Source organism: Pleurodeles waltl, chromosome 1_1 (genome assembly GCF_031143425.1).
Source record: "Pleurodeles waltl isolate 20211129_DDA chromosome 1_1, aPleWal1.hap1.20221129, whole genome shotgun sequence".
Classification (NCBI taxonomy): Eukaryota; Metazoa; Chordata; class Amphibia; order Caudata; family Salamandridae; genus Pleurodeles; species Pleurodeles waltl.
The window spans coordinates 82041790-82062749 of NC_090436.1; the positions used below are offsets into that span (position 1 = coordinate 82041790).

Consider the following 20960-nt stretch of genomic DNA (forward strand, 5'->3'; position numbering starts at 1 on the left):
CAAACCCATCAGAAGGGTCATTATTTTCAAGCCCTGTACTTTTCAGGGCCTTGTGCTCATTTATTTGTAAGCTTTAAAGCAAGCATGTTCTGTTTATTATTAATGCTAATACTATTAGACTGCACTTGATGTTCTATTGTGTTCCCTCTTTCATTGCAGAACTATTTTCTGTTTTTTAAACTTTGAAACCAGTCTTCATGGGCCCTGCTCCACTATGTAGACTCAGGCTTCACAAAACAATCTTACATGTCTGATTTGAAAAGCAAAATGCTTAAAACTGTAAATAAAAGAATGAAACATGAAACATTAAAACAATATATATATATATATATATATATATATATATATATATATTTTTTTTTTTTTTTTTTTTTTTTTGCAGAAGGTGGGACACAGGGACCTTCAAGGAAGTCAACACCCCTCAGAGAAACTACTACATCATAGATCCTGAGTTTGTATCAGAGTCTGTGCATATTCGCTGTTAGATTGTTTAATTAAATGCAGTTGTGAGCACCCCTTCAACGTGTGTGGTGTTTTTTTTTCTGAGACCTGAGTATTCTGCCAGAGGGCTCCGCCTACAAATCTTTTTTTCCAAAATGTCCTTTATTTTAATATTTTTTTAATGAGCCAACGTTCTAGTTACTTTGCATTGGTCCCAGTCCCAACATCGTGAGGTTGAATAAATTTTTGGAAAACAGGCAACAACCCCCGCTTTTTACAAATAAAACAAAATGTTTGACCCCCTTCCTTTGTTGTGAGGGTATGTGTACTTGTACTTGTATTATCAAAGGTTCTCTGGAGTGTAACTGGAATTTACACCAGTTATGCATAATCCTTGGCCCCTTTAGAATTGCAGAAAAGGTTGCAGGCTTTTGTGAGAGTCCTTCTTTAATTTGTGTTGCATAAGGTTGGCGTCAGTGCAGTGCGAAGTGAAAATTCCCTCATTGCACATTAGCATTACCCCATGAAAATGAGTGAATGCCATATTACAGATGCAGTCGCAGAGGCAAAGAGGCACTTGAGGAATGCGCTAAGCACTAGCCATCCAGGAGGAGGTACACATTTAGGCCCAGATTTACAGAAAAGTGGGGGATCGACGCCAATGCATCACTTTTCTTGCGTCGCCCCTGCCCCGCCTAACAACAATTTACAATATGGCGCACCATGGCGGTCGTTTCTACAATAGCGTCATAATTTCTGACGCTATTATGGCGCTTTGCAGCATTAGCACCATAAATAACAGCGGTAGTGCAGCAAATCACTAGGGAAGCACATTGGTTACTATGGGTCTGTCAATTTAATGCCTGTCCTGTGCAGGCGTTAAAAGTTACGGAAAAAATTATGCAGTGAAATCTAGTAAATTTCACTGCACCATTTTTCTGGGCCTCCTAACCGTGGAACGCCCCCCTTGCATACATTATGCCTGGTGCAGGCATAATGTGGCACAAGGGGTTACAAAGTGGCGCAATGTAAGCATTGCGCCACTTTTAAAAAAGGAGCTGGGGAATGGCCGCATTAGCATAACAAAAATGACGATAGAGTGGTGCAAAGAGGTGCAAGGGCCATGTAAATCTGGCCCTTTGTGTTTTAACCTCATAATGCACCCTTTCAGCACCAAATCCAAGAGCTCAAGGGACCCTCACAGGGTGGAGATGAAGTTATAGCAAATCCAATGAGGTCCCTGGCCTTTCGATAACATGGTAGAAGTACACGTGAGAATGCGACAGTGTCTCTCTGGGCCCCCCTGGCTCCTGGCCTCTAAAGAGGGCTCTGTAGGCCTCGACAAGACAATGAGCAACTCGTCTGAGCCTTCCAGCCTCAGGCAGTTTCTTAAGAGCAGCACACAGTGGCAGTTTGAACTGATGCTCTCTATCTTTGTGCTGTTCTCTCTTGAGACCTGCACATATGCTAACTCCAGTATGTAGTAATGCATCAAACTGAGCCCATTTTATGGTAATCAGTTGCACAGTCCACGTTTGCATTGAGTTCATTCAAAAATGGTGCTCATCTGAACAGTTCAGAGCCATTCTCCTGGATGGTAGCATGGCTTCTTATATCTGACAAGGTCAAGGATGCACAAGATGAGTTAGACAACTTAATTATGGGAATACATTCAATGGTGTTTGTGGGAGAAGAGAACATGAACTGACACAAGTGTGGGCCCCTAGGTGGTAGCGTGCAGGGGACAGCCAGGATGGACAATAGATAGAGTCTGAAAAGCAGGTGGAAAAGTCAGGCACAGGGAGACAGGACTGAGTCAAGGTCATTTGAAGTGAGGTGAGTATGGAGCTGACCGCATGGGTTGAGCACTGATAGTGCAAGAACTAATAAGTGTAGTACGCACATGAAGGTATGTTGTTTTTGCAGCCAAGCTCATAAGTGGAGCCAATGAGAACTATTGTGTGTTTTATGAAAGTTTAGAAGAAGAATGGTTTTACCATTTCAGGAGTGATAGCATATTAGGTCTGAACAGTAGAGGTGAGATCCGGAATTGATGAGGAGGGCCCATGAAAATGAGGAGATTGATGGATGAAAGGTAGATAGATAGATAGATAGATAGATAGATAGATAGATAGATAGATAGATAGATAGATAGATAGACACTTTTATTAGAAGAACATTTAGACAATGAAAAGATTTCAGGAGCTTCCTTAAACAGAACGTGATTGGACTGTACCTTTATGAAAGAGGGAAGCTGGGTCCACAGTAGGCGAGGATACAACCACCATCTGAATGGCAGTAATGTTTTACTAGTGAGTATCTCATAACTCAAGATTGAAAAGCTGGCCTAGAGTTGTATAGTATTTTAGCCATAGTTGTACAGTGGCAACACACATGCTTTTGAAGATGTTTCCTTTCATGTATAGGGAGCATATGAAGATTAGCAGTGGGAAATTTGATCACTGCACAAAAGTCCATGCACCAGATTTTTGAATGAGTTACAGATAGGCCAGTATACATTTATGATGACCAATGAACAAGGCATGTTTAACCTTGGATAAATGACTTTGTGGACATTTGTTTACCTACAACTAAGAGGTAGAAGATAAGTGTTCCGGGGCGACTGGTGTTAATGAGGACAAGTGGGGTAGCCCTGCCACCCTCAGGGGAGAGCCAAGAACAGGGACATAAATACAGAGGAGCTGAAAATAAATTTCTACTTCAAGACAGTCTGCCGATTCTCTTGGGTGAACTATAATGAACTTTGCAGATGTACCACTGCGCAGTTGCCACCTGGGCAAGGTTTTCTTCAACCTGCAGGCGCAACCTACAGCAGTGACATCATAGGAGAGGGAGTGCTGAGTTAGGATGCCACTGATCCGGTTGCTTTTGTGGTGCAATAACAGCGGCCATGGGAGGAGTTAGCAAAACTCCATTCACTTCTATGGCTGGGGGTGGGGCAGGTGATGAGGACAAGGAGGTAGTGGGTGGCATCAATTTGTTGATCATCACAGAGGGACAAGCTGCAGAGAGAGTGCAGAGGCATTCTTGCAGTAACTCATGTTTAGTACTTTACTTGGTTTCACTTTGAAAAAAACATTATGGAGCTGAGCCCAGCAAAGTGCTCCTTATCTCGAGTTGTTTGCTGCAACAGAGGCCCAAGAGAAGGAAGGAACCAGCTGCGGACAACAATTGCACTAGTGGACTAACAGGTAAGTATACAGTTCAGCTTCTGTATTAGAGGAGTGGGGGTGGGGTTCTTGATGGCACTCTTCTGTCTACAGCTTGGCAGACAAAGGCCAATTAACTGGGAGAGTGAGTGAGTGAGAGGAAGGATGGGTAGATGAAATGGTGGATGAATAAATGCATGGATCAATGAGTGAAAGTGTGAATGTAAACTTGGAAGAGTGAAAGGAAAGGAATGGTATATGAGTGAAAGAAAGGATGGGTGGGTGCATGAGTGAGAGGGTGAATGAATGGATGAGTGAAATAATGGATTGAGTGGTGACGAAAGGATGGATAGATGGATGGAAGAGTGAGTGAAAGGATGGATTGATGAGTGAAAGGATGGATGGCTGGAGTGAAAGGGTGTAGGGATGAGTGAAAGAATGAATGGGTGGATGGATGGATGAGTGAAAGGATGTATGCAAAGATGGATGAGTGAAACAATGGATGAATGGGTGAAAGGGAGGGTAGATGGATGTCTGGATGAAAGTATAGACAGATGGGTGAGTGAAAGGGTGAATTGATGGAAGGTTGAGTAGATGGATCGATGAGTGTAATGATGGATGGCTGAGTGAAAGGGTGGATAAATGGACGAGTCAAAGGGAGGATAATGGGTGGATGGTGTGAAAGGATGGATAGGTGGAGTGAAAGTGTACATGGATGAATGAAAGGATGGATGGATGATTAAAAGGATGGATGAATGGATGGATGAAATGGAGATGGATAAGTGAAAGGATGGATGATTGACTGGATGGATAGGTTTGACAGGTAGGTTTGAAAATAGATGGATAGGTTTGGATATGGCTGGGCAGACGGACGGAATGATGACAGATTGAATGATGGACGAAATATTGAATGGATGACAGGATGTAAAGGTGAAATGGAGGATATCACCAGGTGGATGCAAGTATGAAAGGATAAATGGATAGATGCTTGGATGGAAGCAGCAAGCAAGCTCTTCTGGGGAAGGTCACAATGAACTGCTTTGCTTGCTTGTTGCCAAAATAGTTTTGGTTCGAAGTGAGGTATTGTAATTTCTGGCTACTCCCTTGTTCTGCAGTTTTCTGATAAAAGAGCCATTCTTTGAGAGTAAATGTGGTGAGGCATTTAATGTCTGCTAAACCTTGTCATGACCCTTGACCTGTGCATGGTGGGGGCTGCACAATGCAAGATGATTTAGAAGCCCTCACTTCACAAGCTTTCCAATTCCTCTCCCTTCAGGGAAAGAGAGGTAATGAAAATATTTATGAAGTGGCTGACTGGCTGGCCTGTCACTCTAGAACTGAAGCTGATTAATTCGGAGATCTGCCAGGATGCCACAAACCAAGTTAAGGGCCATGCCCACTCTCAAGCTCTGCCACAGGTGTTTATTCACGTTCCCTCTGCCAAGATCAATCTCCACCCTTGTGCTGTGTCGCCTACACTAACACTCTTTCCTCTTTTTTTGGACTCCAAACACCCCTGCAGCCTACTTTTAATTATTCATTAGTCTTTACTCTCATTTCTCAATTTATTCTTCTCTATGCTGGCTTCCATGTGCTCCCTTGTCTCTTTTTGTTTGCTATGTATTACGTTACAACATTTTTGGAGGCCCAGGCAGAATCCCACTTTATCATTTGGGCGCGCCTTACTTATTCTCCCTTCTCTCACTTTTGCTTTCTGGCCTTCTTAAGACTTACCCATAAGTATCCCTTTTCTCTGTCTGCTTTGCTTCTTCTCTACATTCCTTTGCCTCCTTCTAGCAAGCTGGGTCACAACTACCCTGGTGCAGCAGGTGCAGTTACATCAGGGCCCCAGGGGCCTCACTGGACCCAGACTGTGGCCATACTTTACTACTACAGCAGCAGTCAGAGCAGCCATTCCTCGCTTGCACCAGGGCCCATGGCATTGTTGCTACACTGCTGCTAACAAACATCTCCTTGCTTCTGATTCACATTCATGATAATCCTTGATAATCGTTGTTGTATCATATGCCACACTATTCAGTGCTTTCACGTCTGCGCTCTAGAAAGTTGATGAAATAAAGCACAATTTTGTGCCGAGACACTTTTTATAAATGCTTGTTGTTCTGCATAAATCACTCAAGAATGTCATACGTACAACGGTCGAAAGGGAAGCAAACCAATCACTGGCCACATTCACCAGATACAAAAGGGTGAAGATGATGGTAATACAGCCAGTGTCAGTATCCACAATATAAAACAATGATAACAAGAAAATACTAAGCAAGAAACATGCAAAAGTGTGAATCACAAATGTGAATTTTAGCCTTATCTAGAATTGAAATCTGCACCATCCTCCATTCAGTGCAACTCCTGAGGCTCACTAATGTGCAGGCAAGGCTCAGCAGCTGAGGGCAGGTCCTGGGAGGTTCTGTCAATCCCTGAAAATGGGTCAGTGCTAGTATATTGTGGTATTCACTGAGATATCATGAAACTGGGCACTCTCGCTGCTCATTTAAAGGGCCTTTGTTGTTGCCCAGTGGACTGCAGTGATGGAGCAGATGCACTCTCTTTCCTGTCCCGACTCTTTACTGGTGACGGTCTATTGACAATTAGGCATCCTTTGTTTTCCCTATTGGGCAACCAGATGTTTTCAGTACCTGTGGGGTGTAGACAACGAGATCCTTGCTCGAACCTCCTACAGAGCCTCTTCTGTTTCTTTCTTGCAGAGTGTCATTCCGGTAGACCATCCGCGATGGATGGCTGTGGTGGCAGTGCGTCAGTGCCCATCCCTCCTCTCCTTGTTACTGACTAACAAGCTGGACCACTCACAGCAGAGCATCCTAGAGCTGACCCTTTGGGATGCACCTGCCTCAGGCCGATGTAAAGCTCCGGGAGACCCCTTAATTATCAGCTCAGGCCCTATCGGCCAGTGTGATCCTGTGCAGTTAGAGATTTGTCTGACAACATCAGTACAGTTGTGTCAAGTAATTTTTACGTTAAAAAAAAGTGGTGAATGACATTGCAAAAATACATTTATCAAGATGTATTTTTGGTTCTCATGTTTGAGGACAGCATCTTGTTGATTCTGTTTTCAGGCAACTTATGCTGTGTAAGTAAGGCCTCTTTCATCATACCCATGTAGTGGTGGGTAGGGAGCGTGAATACACTGACTTATTCAAATAAGATGCTTTGGTTGATTGTTAAACAAAACATCCCTCGCCTTGCTGCACCACACACACTCCCTTTCTCTCTCTTGCAGTGTTAGTGATGGTAGTAAAGGTCATCACCTGACTTCCCTGGTTTAGAGCTAAAGTACCAAGGGGCATATTTAAGAGCCCCCGGCGCCATCCCAGCGTCATATTAGTGTATTTTTTGTTTACGCTAATGTGGAGTTAGAAGGCCAAAAACACCATGCCATATTTACAAAGTGGCGCAATGCATGCATTACACCACTTTGTAACCCTTTGCGCTACATTATGCCTGCACCAGACATAATGTATGCACAGGGGGCGTTCTCCTGTTAGGGGGACCAAAAAAATGGCGCAAGGAAATCTAACAGATTTCCTTGCGCCTTTTTTTTTTGGCACTTTTAACGCCTGCTCAGAGCAGGCGTTTAAAAGAGGCTTCCATTGGTTACAATAGGCCTCTGTGTGCTTTGCAGGATTAGCGTAAGAATTTTTTACACTAAACCTGCAAAGTGTCACATGAGCGTCAACAATTCTGACGCTAGTCCCCTACCTACAGCCGTTGTGCGCTGTATTTTAAATACAGCGGACACATGGTGGTGTTATGGGGGGCACTAAGGGGCTCAAGAAAAGTGGTGCTGCACTAGGTGAAAATAAATAAAAACGAAAAACACTACATAAAATAAATTTGAAAAAATTTACTTACCTACTCCTCTCCAGTCCGTCGCAAAAAGGCAGCAAGGGATGTCTGATCCAACTCCTCTAACCAATCCAGATGCTGCTCTCAGGCTGTTAACCAGCATGAGAGAAGCACCAGGATTGGTTGGAGCAGGCTGGCTCAGTGCTCTTTCAGGACCTGGAGGCCTGTGCCAACTCTCCACCAAGCTGTCTAAGACAGCTCGGATTGGAGAGGTTTAAAGTGAGCATGTCAGGCTAGCCCTCGCAACACAGCTGGCCAAAGTGACATGCGCACTTTAAACTTTCGGTGTGCACCATTCTTTCTCCTGCCAATCAGCAGTGATGGTCCTGCCTCAACACTTGGCTAGGAGGGGCAGCACTAGAAAAAAACCCAGTAATAAAACAACTTTATTACCGTTTTATTTTTCATATTTGCTGAGCTGGCAGCAGGGTGGGCCGCTCTTCTCCGTCCTTATCGAGGCACCACTGCTGAACAAATATCACCTCTTTCTGGTTAACAATTAGCTTTTCGGGTATTTTAATTCTTCTAGGGGCAACAACCCAGAGACTGTCAATGAAATATGACCGGGTGGCTGTTTCTTCACCTCGAATGGCAATAAATTATCAGTGCTAATTCAATATCATGGATGTTTAAAGTTTCTTGATTTTTAAAAATTCTTAAGTGTGTGCCAGGATGACTGGATGTAAGTAGGATGTCCTGGCACTAGTACCAAGCTTAAAAACAAGTAAATCAGTAGGTTTTTATCAGTTTCCTGCGTTTCATCAAATAGCTTTTGATGTGCTGCGGTAAAGTGAGAAAATTCCATGCTTTAGTTAGTGTAAAAGAAAAGAAACGTCCACCCACTTTGGCTTTACAAAACTTGGTAAGTGAGAAAAGGATGGCAGTGCTTGAGCAAAGAGTTATCACAGGAGTGTAAAAGGAGAACTAAGGGCACATTTAATGTTATTTCATGCAACGCGGCACGCAAGGGAACTCCCTGCGTAACGTGAAAGGAACAGAGCAGAAATGCTCCATATTTACCAAGTCATGGAGCATTTCTATTCTCTTTGCGCCTTGTGTGCTACCTAGCGCCAATGCAGGAACCCTTGCACTACGGTGCACTACGGTGCACTACGGTGCAAGGATGCCTGCATTAAGGGCGGTGTTGTTTTTGTGCAGAAAGGGACACTTTCCTGCACAAAAACAATCCATAGAGGTGTATTCCTCTTTCTACATGTGCTGCAGAAAGTATCGAGGAAAAATAAAGATATTTCTCATCACGCCTCTCTGTGGTCTTTGTAAATCTGAGTTTTGGTCAAAATACGTGTGTGAATGTATGGGAAAGCTCATGGAACGTTTACCTGACGCAAAGTAAAGCAAGGCAGTGCATACCTGGAAGCATGGGAGGTCTGGTACCCGTCTCATCTCAATATAATTAAGCATCCTTTGCATAGGCATAGAACAAGAGACCGTAAGTGGGGCCACATAGATATTAAACAGGGAGGGAGTAGGAGATGCAGCCTGCCGCCACTGTAATATTTTTTGGTGTGGCTCACGTTTACCCATAATGGCTTATGGTCGTTGAACAACAGATGTTTATTATTAATAATTTTATTTATTACATATTTTACGTATTAATTATTACCAAAGTCAATGGCACTCGTTTAATCTTTCGCAAAAGCATGAAAGCTTGAGCCAAGATTTGAACCTGGGACCACACTGTGGTTGCATAAGTCCACAACATCCATCATTGTTTCCTCGGCTAAATACGAACACTTGAGCACCTGTTTAAAGATCTTTTGTTTTTCCACGCCCAGCAGAACCGACAGAGTGCATCTTACTTAAGTGCATAGAAGTTTCTACAAGAACAATATAATTATGAAATATTTTTCCAACTGCTGCTGGAGGGTGAAACTCTTTCCAGGAAGTGGCAAAAACGTGACAGCTGGCTTATATTCTCTTTTGTACCCTCCCCGTAAGTGAGATTCATTTGACAGTAGGTGCTGCCTGGAGGCCTTTTCAGGTAATGTAGGTGCGCCTACAACAGCTTACCGTAAATAATTCAGAGTTTACTCACCATTCCCTTCTTCCTAGGATCCAGCAGGACGGCTCAGCCAGCTCAATCGTTGCTGGCGTGCAGTGATGTGCAGGGGACGAGTAAAAAAAAACTCCAACTCAGTGTTAATTTGTAAATAAAAAGGGCCAGTGGACAAAGCTCTCCTCTGAAACACGGGACTGCTGTAATCCAATGTGGGGGCACAGAATACTGTGGCAGGTAATCCTGAAGCCATCTCGGGCCTCTTTAATCCATTTACAGACCCTCCCTTCCCCTTCAGCTCTCTCTTGCAGCTTTGAGCTTTCCCCTTTGTGATTTTTTTCGTTTTTCTCTTCCTCCGTCTTTGCCATATGAGCCTTTTGCTCGTAGTGAATGCTTGAGGCATAAAAATAAGTGCCGGACCTCAAAAATAAGTGCTGGTGCCCGCACCGGAAACCACCTGCTCAAATTAAGCACTACTCCAACTCCTATTATGATCGTTGTATTATAATAACCATCAAGCTCTCCTGTGTCTCTCACTGGTAGCAGCACACCCCCTTCTGTAAGGGGACGGTAAGGACCCTATGATGAAGCAAGCCACCAAGGGGTAACCCAGGTGGGTGATGGTTTCACCTGTAAGGAATATAATATATGTTTTCTCATGCAGTATAGCTCTCTCTTTTTTCTGTTCCAGTAAAATGAGTAGCCATCAACTGGTTAACAGTAAAAACCTGTAATTTGCAGCACTTAGAAGTGTGTAGTACGAAGCGCTTTATGAAAAAGAATCTGCATTATGATCTCTAAGGAACGGGAAGAGAAGATGGCTGCAGTGCAGATGGAGGCATCCACATGAGGCGCTATATCAATGTAGCACAAAGCGGTGGCTGGAGCTGGTCTTCACATCTTTTCAGAGCATTAGGAATGGTGGGGACACAGCCTGAGCCTGCAGGTCTCTGAATCCCATGTAGAATTATTGCTTTTAACAGCTTGTTTCCAGCTTGTTTTCACTTAAAAAAAATTCTTGCTGTACGGCCTGTTGATATCCTGGCTTCTTGTAAAGTGTTTACCCAGGGAAATAGTACATTTATTTCTGCCAGATTCTTCTGGGAGTGAGGAGGAGGCGTTGTTCGGTAGTGAACAAAAATGAATACAATTACTAAGAAACAATAAAATAATTGCATTAAAGAATAATACCTAGCAATAATGTGAGGCATGTTTTTTCCTCTTTGCAAAAGGACTTCAATCTGGGCACTAAGGCCCATATTTGAGAAAAAGTGGTGCTATGAAGTGCCCCTTTTTTTGCACCCCCCTACCAGCACCTAACAACACCATGGTTGCCCCGTATTTACAATACGGCGCACCATGGCAGTCCTTAGCACAAAAGCGCCAACATTTTTAATGCTATTGTGGCGCTTTGCTGCACTAGCATAAAAAACTTTGACGCTAGTGCAGCAAAGGGCAAGCAGGCCCATAGGTTTCTATGGCAGCGTCATTTTAACGCCTCCTTTAAGCAGGCATTAAAAATTATGCCAAAAATGACGCAGTGAAATCTTTTACATTTCAATGCGCCATTTTTGCCAGGCCTCCTAGTGCTGGAACGCCCCCCTTCAAAACATTATGCCTGGCACAGGCATAATATGGCGCAAGGGTTTACAAAGTGGCGTAATGTAAGCATTGCACCACTTTGTAAATATGGTGCTGCAGAAAAAACACTTTATCGCCACCTTAGCATAAAAAAAATTGCGTTATGACGGCATTAAGGTGGCGCTGGGGGCTCTTAAATAGGCCCCTAAGGATTAATACTCACAGATGCAGTCAATAATGACTCTTAACGGCCCACTCCCACCCAAGCTATAGTTAAATGTTACTGTATGTGGGGGGTGAGTTGTGCTCTATAGCACTCCCTCCATTTCATCCTTATGCCTCATGCCCATTTTGTTGAGATTATAGGCTGGACAAAAACGGCACCTTCCTCTTTTCCAGGGGTTGTTGTTTACGCCACAAAGTGAGATTTAAATATGGATATATACTTACAATTCTGTTAGAAAGCACTAATGGTCCGAATCCAACAGAGCATTGTGGTCCACATTTTGACTCATCCACTTCCAACCCAACACAGTCGCAGTATCAGTTTACTAGTTTGTAATCGACCCGGGGAAAGGGGATGGGATAAGAGAAAGGAAAAGAGACACTGGAGATCAGTGCTGCTGTGCGTGGACATCAACTGGTCGGAGCAGTTACCTAAAATAGATAAGACTATGGCCCTCATTCTGACCTTGGCGGGCGGCGGAGGCCGCCCGCCAAAGTCCCGCCGTCAGGTTACCGTTCCGCGGTCGAAAGACCGCGGCGGTAATTCTGACATTCCCGCTGGGCTGGCGGGCGGCCGCCTTCAGGCCGCCCGCCAGCCCAGCGGGAAAGAGGCTTCCACGATGAAGCCGGCTCGGAATCGAGCCGGCGGAGTGGAAGCTGTGCGACGGGTGCAGTTGCACCCGTCGCGTATTTCACTGTCTGCGCAGCAGACAGTGAAATACATTTAGGGGCCCTCTTAGGGGGGCCCCTGCAGTGCCCATGCCAGTGGCATGGGCACTGCAGGGGCCCCCAGGGGCCCCGCGACCCCCCCTACCGCCATCCGGTTCCCGGCGGGCGGACCGCCGGGAACTGGATGGCGGTAGGGGGGGTCGGAATCCCCTCGGCGGCGCAGCTAGCTGCGCCGCCTTGGAGGATTCCAATGGGCGGCGGTACACTGGCGGGAGACCGCCAGTGTTGACGGTCCGACCGCGGCTTTACCGCCGCGGTCGGAATGCCCATTGGAGCACCGCCGGCCTGTCGGCGGTGCTCCCGCAGTCCTCCAACCCGGCGGTCATGGACCGCCAGGGTTGGAATGACCACCTATGTGTGCCCCTGAATTATGCTACATCTAAATCCAGATATTGATATAGGCAACTTTAGGCATTCAGATTATCCCTGTATCTCTGACCCCCTGTGAAGTGGACATCTGATCATTCTGAAACAATGCCCTAACTATAACTTCCAATATAACAATGGCTACCTTTAACTGTAGTTACACTTTCATAACTGATGCTTGTAATATGAGTTTCAGGTTAGAATTGAAATATACAAGATGAAACTTTGCTGATTACAATACTTACCTACTCAGATGTAATTGTTAGTACTTTAAACACAATACACACATCAGTAGCATTATAAACGTCTTGAGCTTTAAAGGGCCTCTCCGTTAACTTTACGTAATACTGATCCAAATGCATTGAGAAAGAATAGTTTAGCAATCCATTTAAGTTGTTTCCATTTTTTTTCTTTTTCACAATGTCTGAAATGGAATATTCTCCAAAAAGACATCTTCCTTACTAGGACTGCATTCTTAGTCCCATAGAGATGAGCTCCAGAATGTGACCCATCTATGTAAACAGCTCTTCTCAAGTTGGCATGGGTTTCAGATAGCAAGATCTTTGCTGCAGCAACTAAAAATCTCAATGCCTCTTTTCTCAATTGATGTGGCAGGTTGGGAACCATGGGAAACGTTGTTTGTGCGCAGTCCTCTCGCAGTGTGTCCTTGCAAAGATTCAAAGCCTTTGGGCACATGAGGATGCCATTCCCTGTCCAGCTCCAGTTTTTCTATTCTTTGAATAGAGCTATTCCAAACGTAGCCAAAGTAGGATGTGGACTATTTATTATAAGCTCCGTGTGTGGTGTGTTCTAGTGCATGCTCCCTTGCTAGGGAGGATGCAACAACTGGGGACGAGTCGGGGATACATGTCTCAAAGAAATGGAATTGCTCTCCTTGAGAGTTTTCAAAGAGTAGCAAAGTGCTCGTGCGTGCCACACGCGCCCAAGCCAAATTGAAGAAGCCTGAAGTTGGCTTATGTGGAGTGCAAGCTCCACTCCAGCCCGTATGCGGCCTTGTGGAAAAGTTGAAGGCCTAGCAGAGAAACTCCCTTGGAAAAGCCTGCCAAGACTTGCCGACCAGGCTAAGAAAAAAAAGAAGGTGCTGCGTCAAACACTGAGCCACCAAACTGCTACAGGTAATGACAACCAGGTACACCACAGGAAGCGGCAACCCAATATAATGCTAGAAGGCAACAATAACCAGGCACGAGAAATGAACAGATACTCACTAGAGAGGCAAACGGTCACAGCTGCAGCTAGACACAATGGCCGAAACCAGCTGGAGAGGTCGATTCATCCAAAGTAGCAAGTTGCATCCACTACATTCTGAATTTCGCCTCGAGTACGGCAGCTCGAACACACAGCCCAAACACACAGCCCATCATTATCAAAATCACAAACAGGGCCAGAATTAGTAAAAGCTGCTGAAACTCAAACAAAACAGAAAGATGAAAGCAGAGAGCAGAACATGCAAGAAACTGAAAATGGACTCAGCATTAAAAATAAAGAAGGTGCCACAAAACCCTTGAGCCAGCCTGACGACCCAGGTTCAGCCACAAAGCCAGTACTTCCAGTAAGTGTGGTTGCAGGTGCACAACAAATACTGCCTTAGCAGCACATACTCTCAACGTCAGGAGAAAGAGTCAAATGAAGTACACAGCAGCAGCATTTCTAAAACTCCTGCCGCCGTTTGATACCGCCAAAAAGAAGAATATTCGCACCAGATGGACCACGTGAATTGAGACCGATGATTTCATAGATACTCTGGAACAAGTAAATGATGAGAAAATCATTAAATACTTAAAGAATCTCGCTGGCGATGGAGTGAAAGAAGTGATAAGAAAATCTCACAAAATGAGACAATGTCATATTGTCAAACCAAAGAAGCTTTAGAAACCAAGTCCAATCCGACACCAAATGTCGACTATAAAAGGTACATTTTCAATCAAGCGAGACAAAGAGTTGGTGAGACGATGGATGACTTGATGTGCTCATCAGACATTGTAAATTTAATGAATTTAATGATGAGAAAGCCATGCACCTCAGAGTCACCTCAGAGTCATTGATGTTTGTTTGTCAGACTCATTCCGAAGATGTATGTTGCAAGACACACTCAACTTAGAGAAAGTATTGATGGCTCCCAGAGCAGAGGAACGAGGAGATCAATAAGCTGCTGACATGAAAGCGGAAACAACAAGAGCCAAATCAGTATTGGGCAGGAAGAGTAGACCCAAGCACCAAGCAGATGCCCGTAAGCTGGCGTCTCCAAAGAAAGAAAGTCTGTGTTTCCAATGTGGATTTTCATTTCGGCATGAGGGTTAAGGTCCAGCCATCAGACAAACGTGCAAGGGGTGTGGGAAGGAGACTCATTTCATAACGGTTTGCAAAGCAAAGGAAAAAATAAGTTTGTCACGTGAGACGAGAAAATGGGCACTAAAAAGTTCCAGGAGCATTCTCGTCATGCCCAAAAAGACAAAAAGCAACCTCAACTGCGACAGGTGGAAATCAAATGAAGTTGATCGTCAACTTTGACATCACCTTCAAACTACAGTGTAGAGGGTGAATGTGCAATGATCTTAAATAAAAAGAAGCTATGTGCACGTGGGCCTTGCTGCTTGCAAAGAAGGCAAACATATACAAAACACTACATTATTGAGCGCTCTACTGGTCCCACACCATGGATGTCGCCTTTGGAGGTAGTGCCAAAAGAATATGGTGGGGGTGCAGTGCGCATCTGCATGGATATGCACCAGGCCAGCAAGGACTTGGACATCTGGACTTGAACAAAGGGTACCATCAACGCGAAGTGGAAGAAAACTGCAGGTACATTACCACTTTTTCGACTCATGTTGGTTTGTTCAGATACAAAAGACTGAGCTTTGGAGTGTCATATGCTGCAGAAATATTTCAAGATGTGATACGTAGAATTATGCAGCCTTCGATTACAGTGATGACATACTGGGTTTTGGCGCAACTCAAAAAACATGCTAAACCTCTCAAACATGTGTCAGTTACTTACCAATGCAGGTCTCACATTAGATGCTGAAAACGGCATTCAAAGCTTGTCCGACACAGAATGAGCCTATTCCCAGACAGAAAATAAAAGTCTAGCTGTAGTATTAGCCTGTGAACATTTTCATGTATTTCTATATGGAAAACATTTCTTGATCATCACAGACCACCAAGCGCTACTCACCATTTTTGGAAATCCGAAAGCCAAGATGCCTCCTCACATTGAAAGGTAGAGGCTGCATCTAAAAGAGCATTACTACACAATTGTGCACAGGCCAGGCAAAAATCAAAACCATGCTGATTATTTCTCACAAGTACCCATGCAGCAGCACAGCTCAACGTCGAAAATTGCTGAGGAATACATCAACTTTATTGTAAGGTCTGGCAGGCCTCCGGCTCTGTCCATTGAGCAGATTATCACCGCCACAATTGCTGATAAGGACATGGTGGCCCTTTAAAACATTATTTCAGCACAATCATGGATACAGAGTGTTCGACCTCTACATGCCGATGTTAAATTTAAAAAATACTGACATGTCCAAGATGAACTGTCACCAAAGAAGGCATTGTGCTAAGAGGATCCCGGATTGCTATCCCTGTGAGTCAGAGACAGCTAGTCGTCGAACTTGCTCATGAAGGACATCTTGGCATTGTAGCCACCAACAGAGCATTGAGCGATCACAAGTGGTTCCCTCAACTGGATGTGAAAGTCAAAAGTGAGATAAAAGAGTGTCACCTATGCAATTGCCAGTCCATTGTGACCCAGCATCTACTAACCATGTCCAATCTTCCTGCACATGCCTGGGAAACAATAGCTGTTGATTTCTTTGGACCCCTGGCAAACGGACACCATCTCATAGTGGTCATCTACAAGTATTCCCAGTTTCCTTTGGTGGAGGATATATCATTGGCAACTCATGACAAAGTCATTCAGAGGCTACACAACATATTTGCAGTGTGGGCCATTCCAAACAATCTCAGATCTGACAATAGTCCCCATTCAACAGCAAGGAATTTAAGGGGTTTCTGATGAGACTCAATGTTAAGCACCAGAAAAGCACACCCTTGTGGCCCCAAGTCAACGGTGTTGTAGAATGATTTACAGGGGCACTGAAACGAGTGATCCAATGTGCCTCAATCGAAAGCATTGAGCTGAGTCAAGCTTTGTGCCAAGCCCTCCGTGCCTATCAGTCTACTCCTCACAATACCACTGGTGAGAGGCCTGCCACCCTGATGTTTGGGAGAGCTATGAGAACTAAATTACATCAGTGGACCCCTGAGCAAACTCTGAATGATGACAAGACTACTGACACTGCTCGGAAATTTCAGATGAAGACATATGCTGATCAACAGCATCGGACTCAGGAGATTGTGTTCGACGAAGGTGACTGGGTTCTCGTCAAACAGAAATAAAAGATAGATCCTCCTTTTGATGTTGAACCTCTGAAAGTCATGCAGAGCAAGGGACATATGGTAACAACTGACCTTAAAAATCCATTACAAGGGGCTCGTCCCACTTCAGACATCTGTTGAGGTGATCTTCGGCTCCCGCAAGCCCAGAAGAAGCTGTACCATTTGAAAGTCCTGATCAGACGTCAGACCCTGTACCCTGGGTACAGCTCAATTACCTCATGTCACCCAGACGGCTCATTGAGAAACTGTAATGCTGCTATTTGTTCATATTTCTGTGTATGTCTTTTTGTTTAACAAGGGGGGAGATGTAGTATCCTGGAACTGTGAGAATTGAGATCCCGCGGCAATGGGGCAGACTCAGGCAAAGGGATTATGCAATCAATCTGGGAAGTGCTAAGCTGTGATCTTTAACGGTTACGTGATATTGAGAAGTTAGCTGAATGTTGTGCGCTAAGAAATAAAGGCATTAGATACAAGCTCTTTGTGTGAAGTGTTCTTGTGCATGCTCCCCGGCTGGGGAGGACACAACAGATACTACTCTTGAAAAATAATTTCAAGATGAGGGGACAAGGCAAATCTTCAAAAAAGCACAGACGGCCTCTAAGAAGCTAATATGGCAACCTGAATGGGAGCCAGTAGATGCATCTTGAGGGGAAGGCTAAAATATCAATGCTTAAGTCCCATGAATTATGGCTATTATTCTCATTCATGAACTCACAGCTAAACAAAAACCAATGTGTCATGACTGAATTGCAAAGTTGGCTAATCTAATGATCTAATCTGGTTGATGAAAAAGGTTTAGAGTTGTGGGCTGCTATGACAGAAAGGATGTGGCTTACAGCCAGAGCTGCTGATTTTGGAACTGGGGAGCCAGGTTTGAATCCCGGCATCGGCTCAACATCCTGTTATTCTGGGCAAGTCTGTTCACCTTCCCAAGCCTAAAATAAAAATATGTAATAAAACTGGTGCTCATGTAATGATTGCAGTCCAATATCGTTGGGCCTAGTTGTGGATATATAAAAATGCAAAAAAACTGATCTAAGTTGCATATGCCCTAGGTTGCATTTATGGTGCTGCCCACCTTGCTGTTCATACCATTTACTCTTTTTAGCTTTGTAATATAGGTTATTGTTGTTGAGTAATTTTCACAAAAGGTTTCACACACACAGCAGGAAGTGGGGCACTATGGAAACTCACTGGGGTAATCGTAAACGGGTAACACAACTATGAAGAATTACACCACAGAGACAAATACCACCAGCAATGGGCATCATGGCTTTTCCTTTTTTTAATTAGCATGAGGTCAACACAGAACTCCACACTCAGAAATATATGACACAACTAACCATAATCTCTCTGAACATGCAGAGAGAGAGGGCACTCCTAAAATGGTTATGTATTTTGTCATGCTGCAGGAGATCCATTTTCCTTCCCACCCACCGCCCCCACTCCCGATATACCTAGACTACAGTCCTACTGGCAGTCACTACAGTTTCATTCTAATGGCCCATGTAGGACAAAATGGGTGACGGTCTTGATCAGGCGAGATCTGACCTTGCTTAATCAAGAATGACAAATGTTAAGCTTCAGATGTCAGCTACTATGATTCCCAATCAACCTCTTCTCTATTTATGGCTCAATTGAAAAAAAGGCATTTCTATTCAAACTCTCTCGCCACCTTCACATTAAGAGAGTTGTTAGTAGGAGACTGTGAGAAAGTGGATAATTATTTGGAGAAGATGGTAGTCCACCTCAAGTAATAAGGTCACTATTCTTGTTAGGTGCAGTAAAGGTTTCAGTAGTTTAAACCTGAGCTGAACCCCTAATGGCTATGGGACAGAGCAGACAGCCTTAACTTAAGAAATACAAATCCCAGTAGAGGATAGTTTACTGAACACAATGACATCAAAACAACAAAAATCCAATAAGGGGAACCAGAGAAAGACATTTTTAAAGTTTTAAATAAAAATAGTGCCAAAAAACATTGAGCACCAACCATGGTCATCTGATTTAGCTTGACTGGATCCTAAGCGGGATTTAAGGCCCACAGCAATGGAGCCTGTCCGGAGCTTTACCTTCTGATTTAATCTCTGAATTGGAAGTCAAAAATCCTCATAGGGGCAAGGCAGCAGGCCGTGGCTCCACAAGGATGGATAGCCATTAAACTAGGTCCTGGTGAAGCTGTTGAATTTTGTTGGGAAAGCTCAGAGTAGGAGAAATTTTTAATTCACGCCCGAGGAAGATTTCTCGCAAGCCAGATACTTTTGGTGCCTTCGCCTGGTGAAGATTTCTATGCTTCAACATACTCACTTTTTTGGAACATGGATTCCTCCAGCGGGGCAAGGCTGCAAGATGTAGTCAAAAGGACTCCAGGAGGCTGAATACCCTCTCTGCCACTTCCCACTAAAACAGATTTGCTGCTGCAGAAAAGATCAGTTTAGGAGCAACCTGGATCACTCGATCAGCGGCAATGCACCTTTGTTGTATTGACTTGTCAGGTTGCTGCCTGACCTCTGCAGGTTTTTGGAGCCAAAACGGTCCCAGGTTTTGCATAATGTGAGGAGGAGTACACTTTGATGCTTCTGCAAGTTCCAGGACCTCAGAAACAGCACTTGGGGATCCAGACACACTCCAGCAGAGGCCACCAGCAGGGTACAGGGCAGCCCCAGCTGGATTTGGTCAGGTGGCCTGTTCAGTAAAAGAGGTTTCTCACAGCTTTTTGTAGCCCTGCAGCTTAACAGGAGGTCTGTCAACTGACCCATGGAGTCCACTTCCTTGTCTTGGGTACAAGTGGGGGCATGTTCAGTCTTTCTGGTCACCTCACAGGTTTCAGCAGTTGGCACAGTCCTTTTTTGTCTAGCACAGGTCAGGTAGTGCTCTGGAGAGAGCAACTAGGGTGCCACATGTGTGCCTGCCATTGCCTTGTGGGTGGGAGGAGAATCCTTGCCCCTCTGTGACCAATACGGAAAAAGGTTCCCAGAGGTAACCATACCCACTTTTGCAGCAGTCTGTGTGGCACTACTGCAAACAATCACCCAGTGCCCCTCTCTGTCCAAATCCAAGATGGTGAAATCCCTCCTTATGCAGAGCCTGCCTGCCCTCATCACATGCGCACTTAATGAAATGAGCAAGCTGTGATCACTTCAAACTGGTTCTGGGGACAGCTCCCGGGCAGCTCCTCTCCCACTGGGATTGGCACCTGCCTGACAGGGGGAACAAAGAAGTGCCATGCTCAGGTGTCAACTGACATTGGCCTGTGACAGGGTAGGATTCTTTGAAGTTAATCAAGTTCCTAGGCACAGCCCAAATGGTCATCCTGCCAGACAAACAGAAACACCTCCCCACGTCCAAGGCCATTGTCCTGCTCTGGGAGCAATTGTCACAATGCATCAAGGGCGCTATTCAGCTGCTAGGTGACAGCTGGAGCTTGTGCAAATGGGCCTCCAGAGGCTTTAAGTAGGGAAAAAGTAAGTTGAACAAGTACCTTTTCCTTAAGAATTATCACTAATTTCATTTTACCGTTATATTGAATTTGATATAATTATTAAAACAGGTAGTTGAATTATATTTTTAGCTATTTCCTAACCGAATTAGCATTATTTAATATAATAATATAATCCAGTGGCATGACCAACCTTATAACAGTGAAAATAGCTTTGGGACTTTTCCACTGTAATAACATGTGTAGCATTACATTTCTACATATCCTACTTTTAAATGCCATGCAGCCTGCCTTAGCGCTTATAATGTCTACACAGCTGTGACTTATTAATATTTGAAAGGAAGGTTTTGGCGGTTTGACAGGTCAAATAACTGTTTAAAACTGCCACAGCTAGGCTACAACGATAGGCCTGCAGTCATGTTTACACTGTTACTGTAGTAGATGTCACAATGAGTGCTGCAGTCTAGTAGTGACATTTAAGTAGGCCCTGGGTACACTTTGTATTATATACTAGGGACTTATCGGTAAGTTAAATATACTAATTAGGAGTATAATTTATTTCAACATTTTTAGGGTTAACAGCACATGCACTGGGGTCTGGTTAGCAGAGTCCCCTTGCACAGGGTCAAAAAACAGCCAGCATCAGTCCACAAAAAAAGGGCTGAGCATACAAAAAGAG

General features: G+C 44.3%; 1 protein-coding gene across 4 annotated transcripts in view; it reads left to right on the forward strand.

The window, feature by feature from the left end:
* SPMIP6 (sperm microtubule inner protein 6) overlaps positions 1 to 643 on the forward strand; it is a 189310-nt gene extending 188667 nt beyond the window's left edge. The window contains exon 15 of one of the 4 annotated variants that reach the window (XM_069215898.1): positions 383 to 643. In XM_069215898.1, coding sequence (XP_069071999.1) covers positions 383 to 485 — 103 coding nt within the window. In that variant the 3' untranslated portion in view covers positions 486 to 643. The remainder of the gene's footprint in view (positions 1 to 382) is intronic. The other 3 variants (XM_069215670.1, XM_069215752.1, XM_069215825.1) reach the window with 3 other exon arrangements.
* Positions 644 to 20960: the final 20317 nt, after the last annotated feature.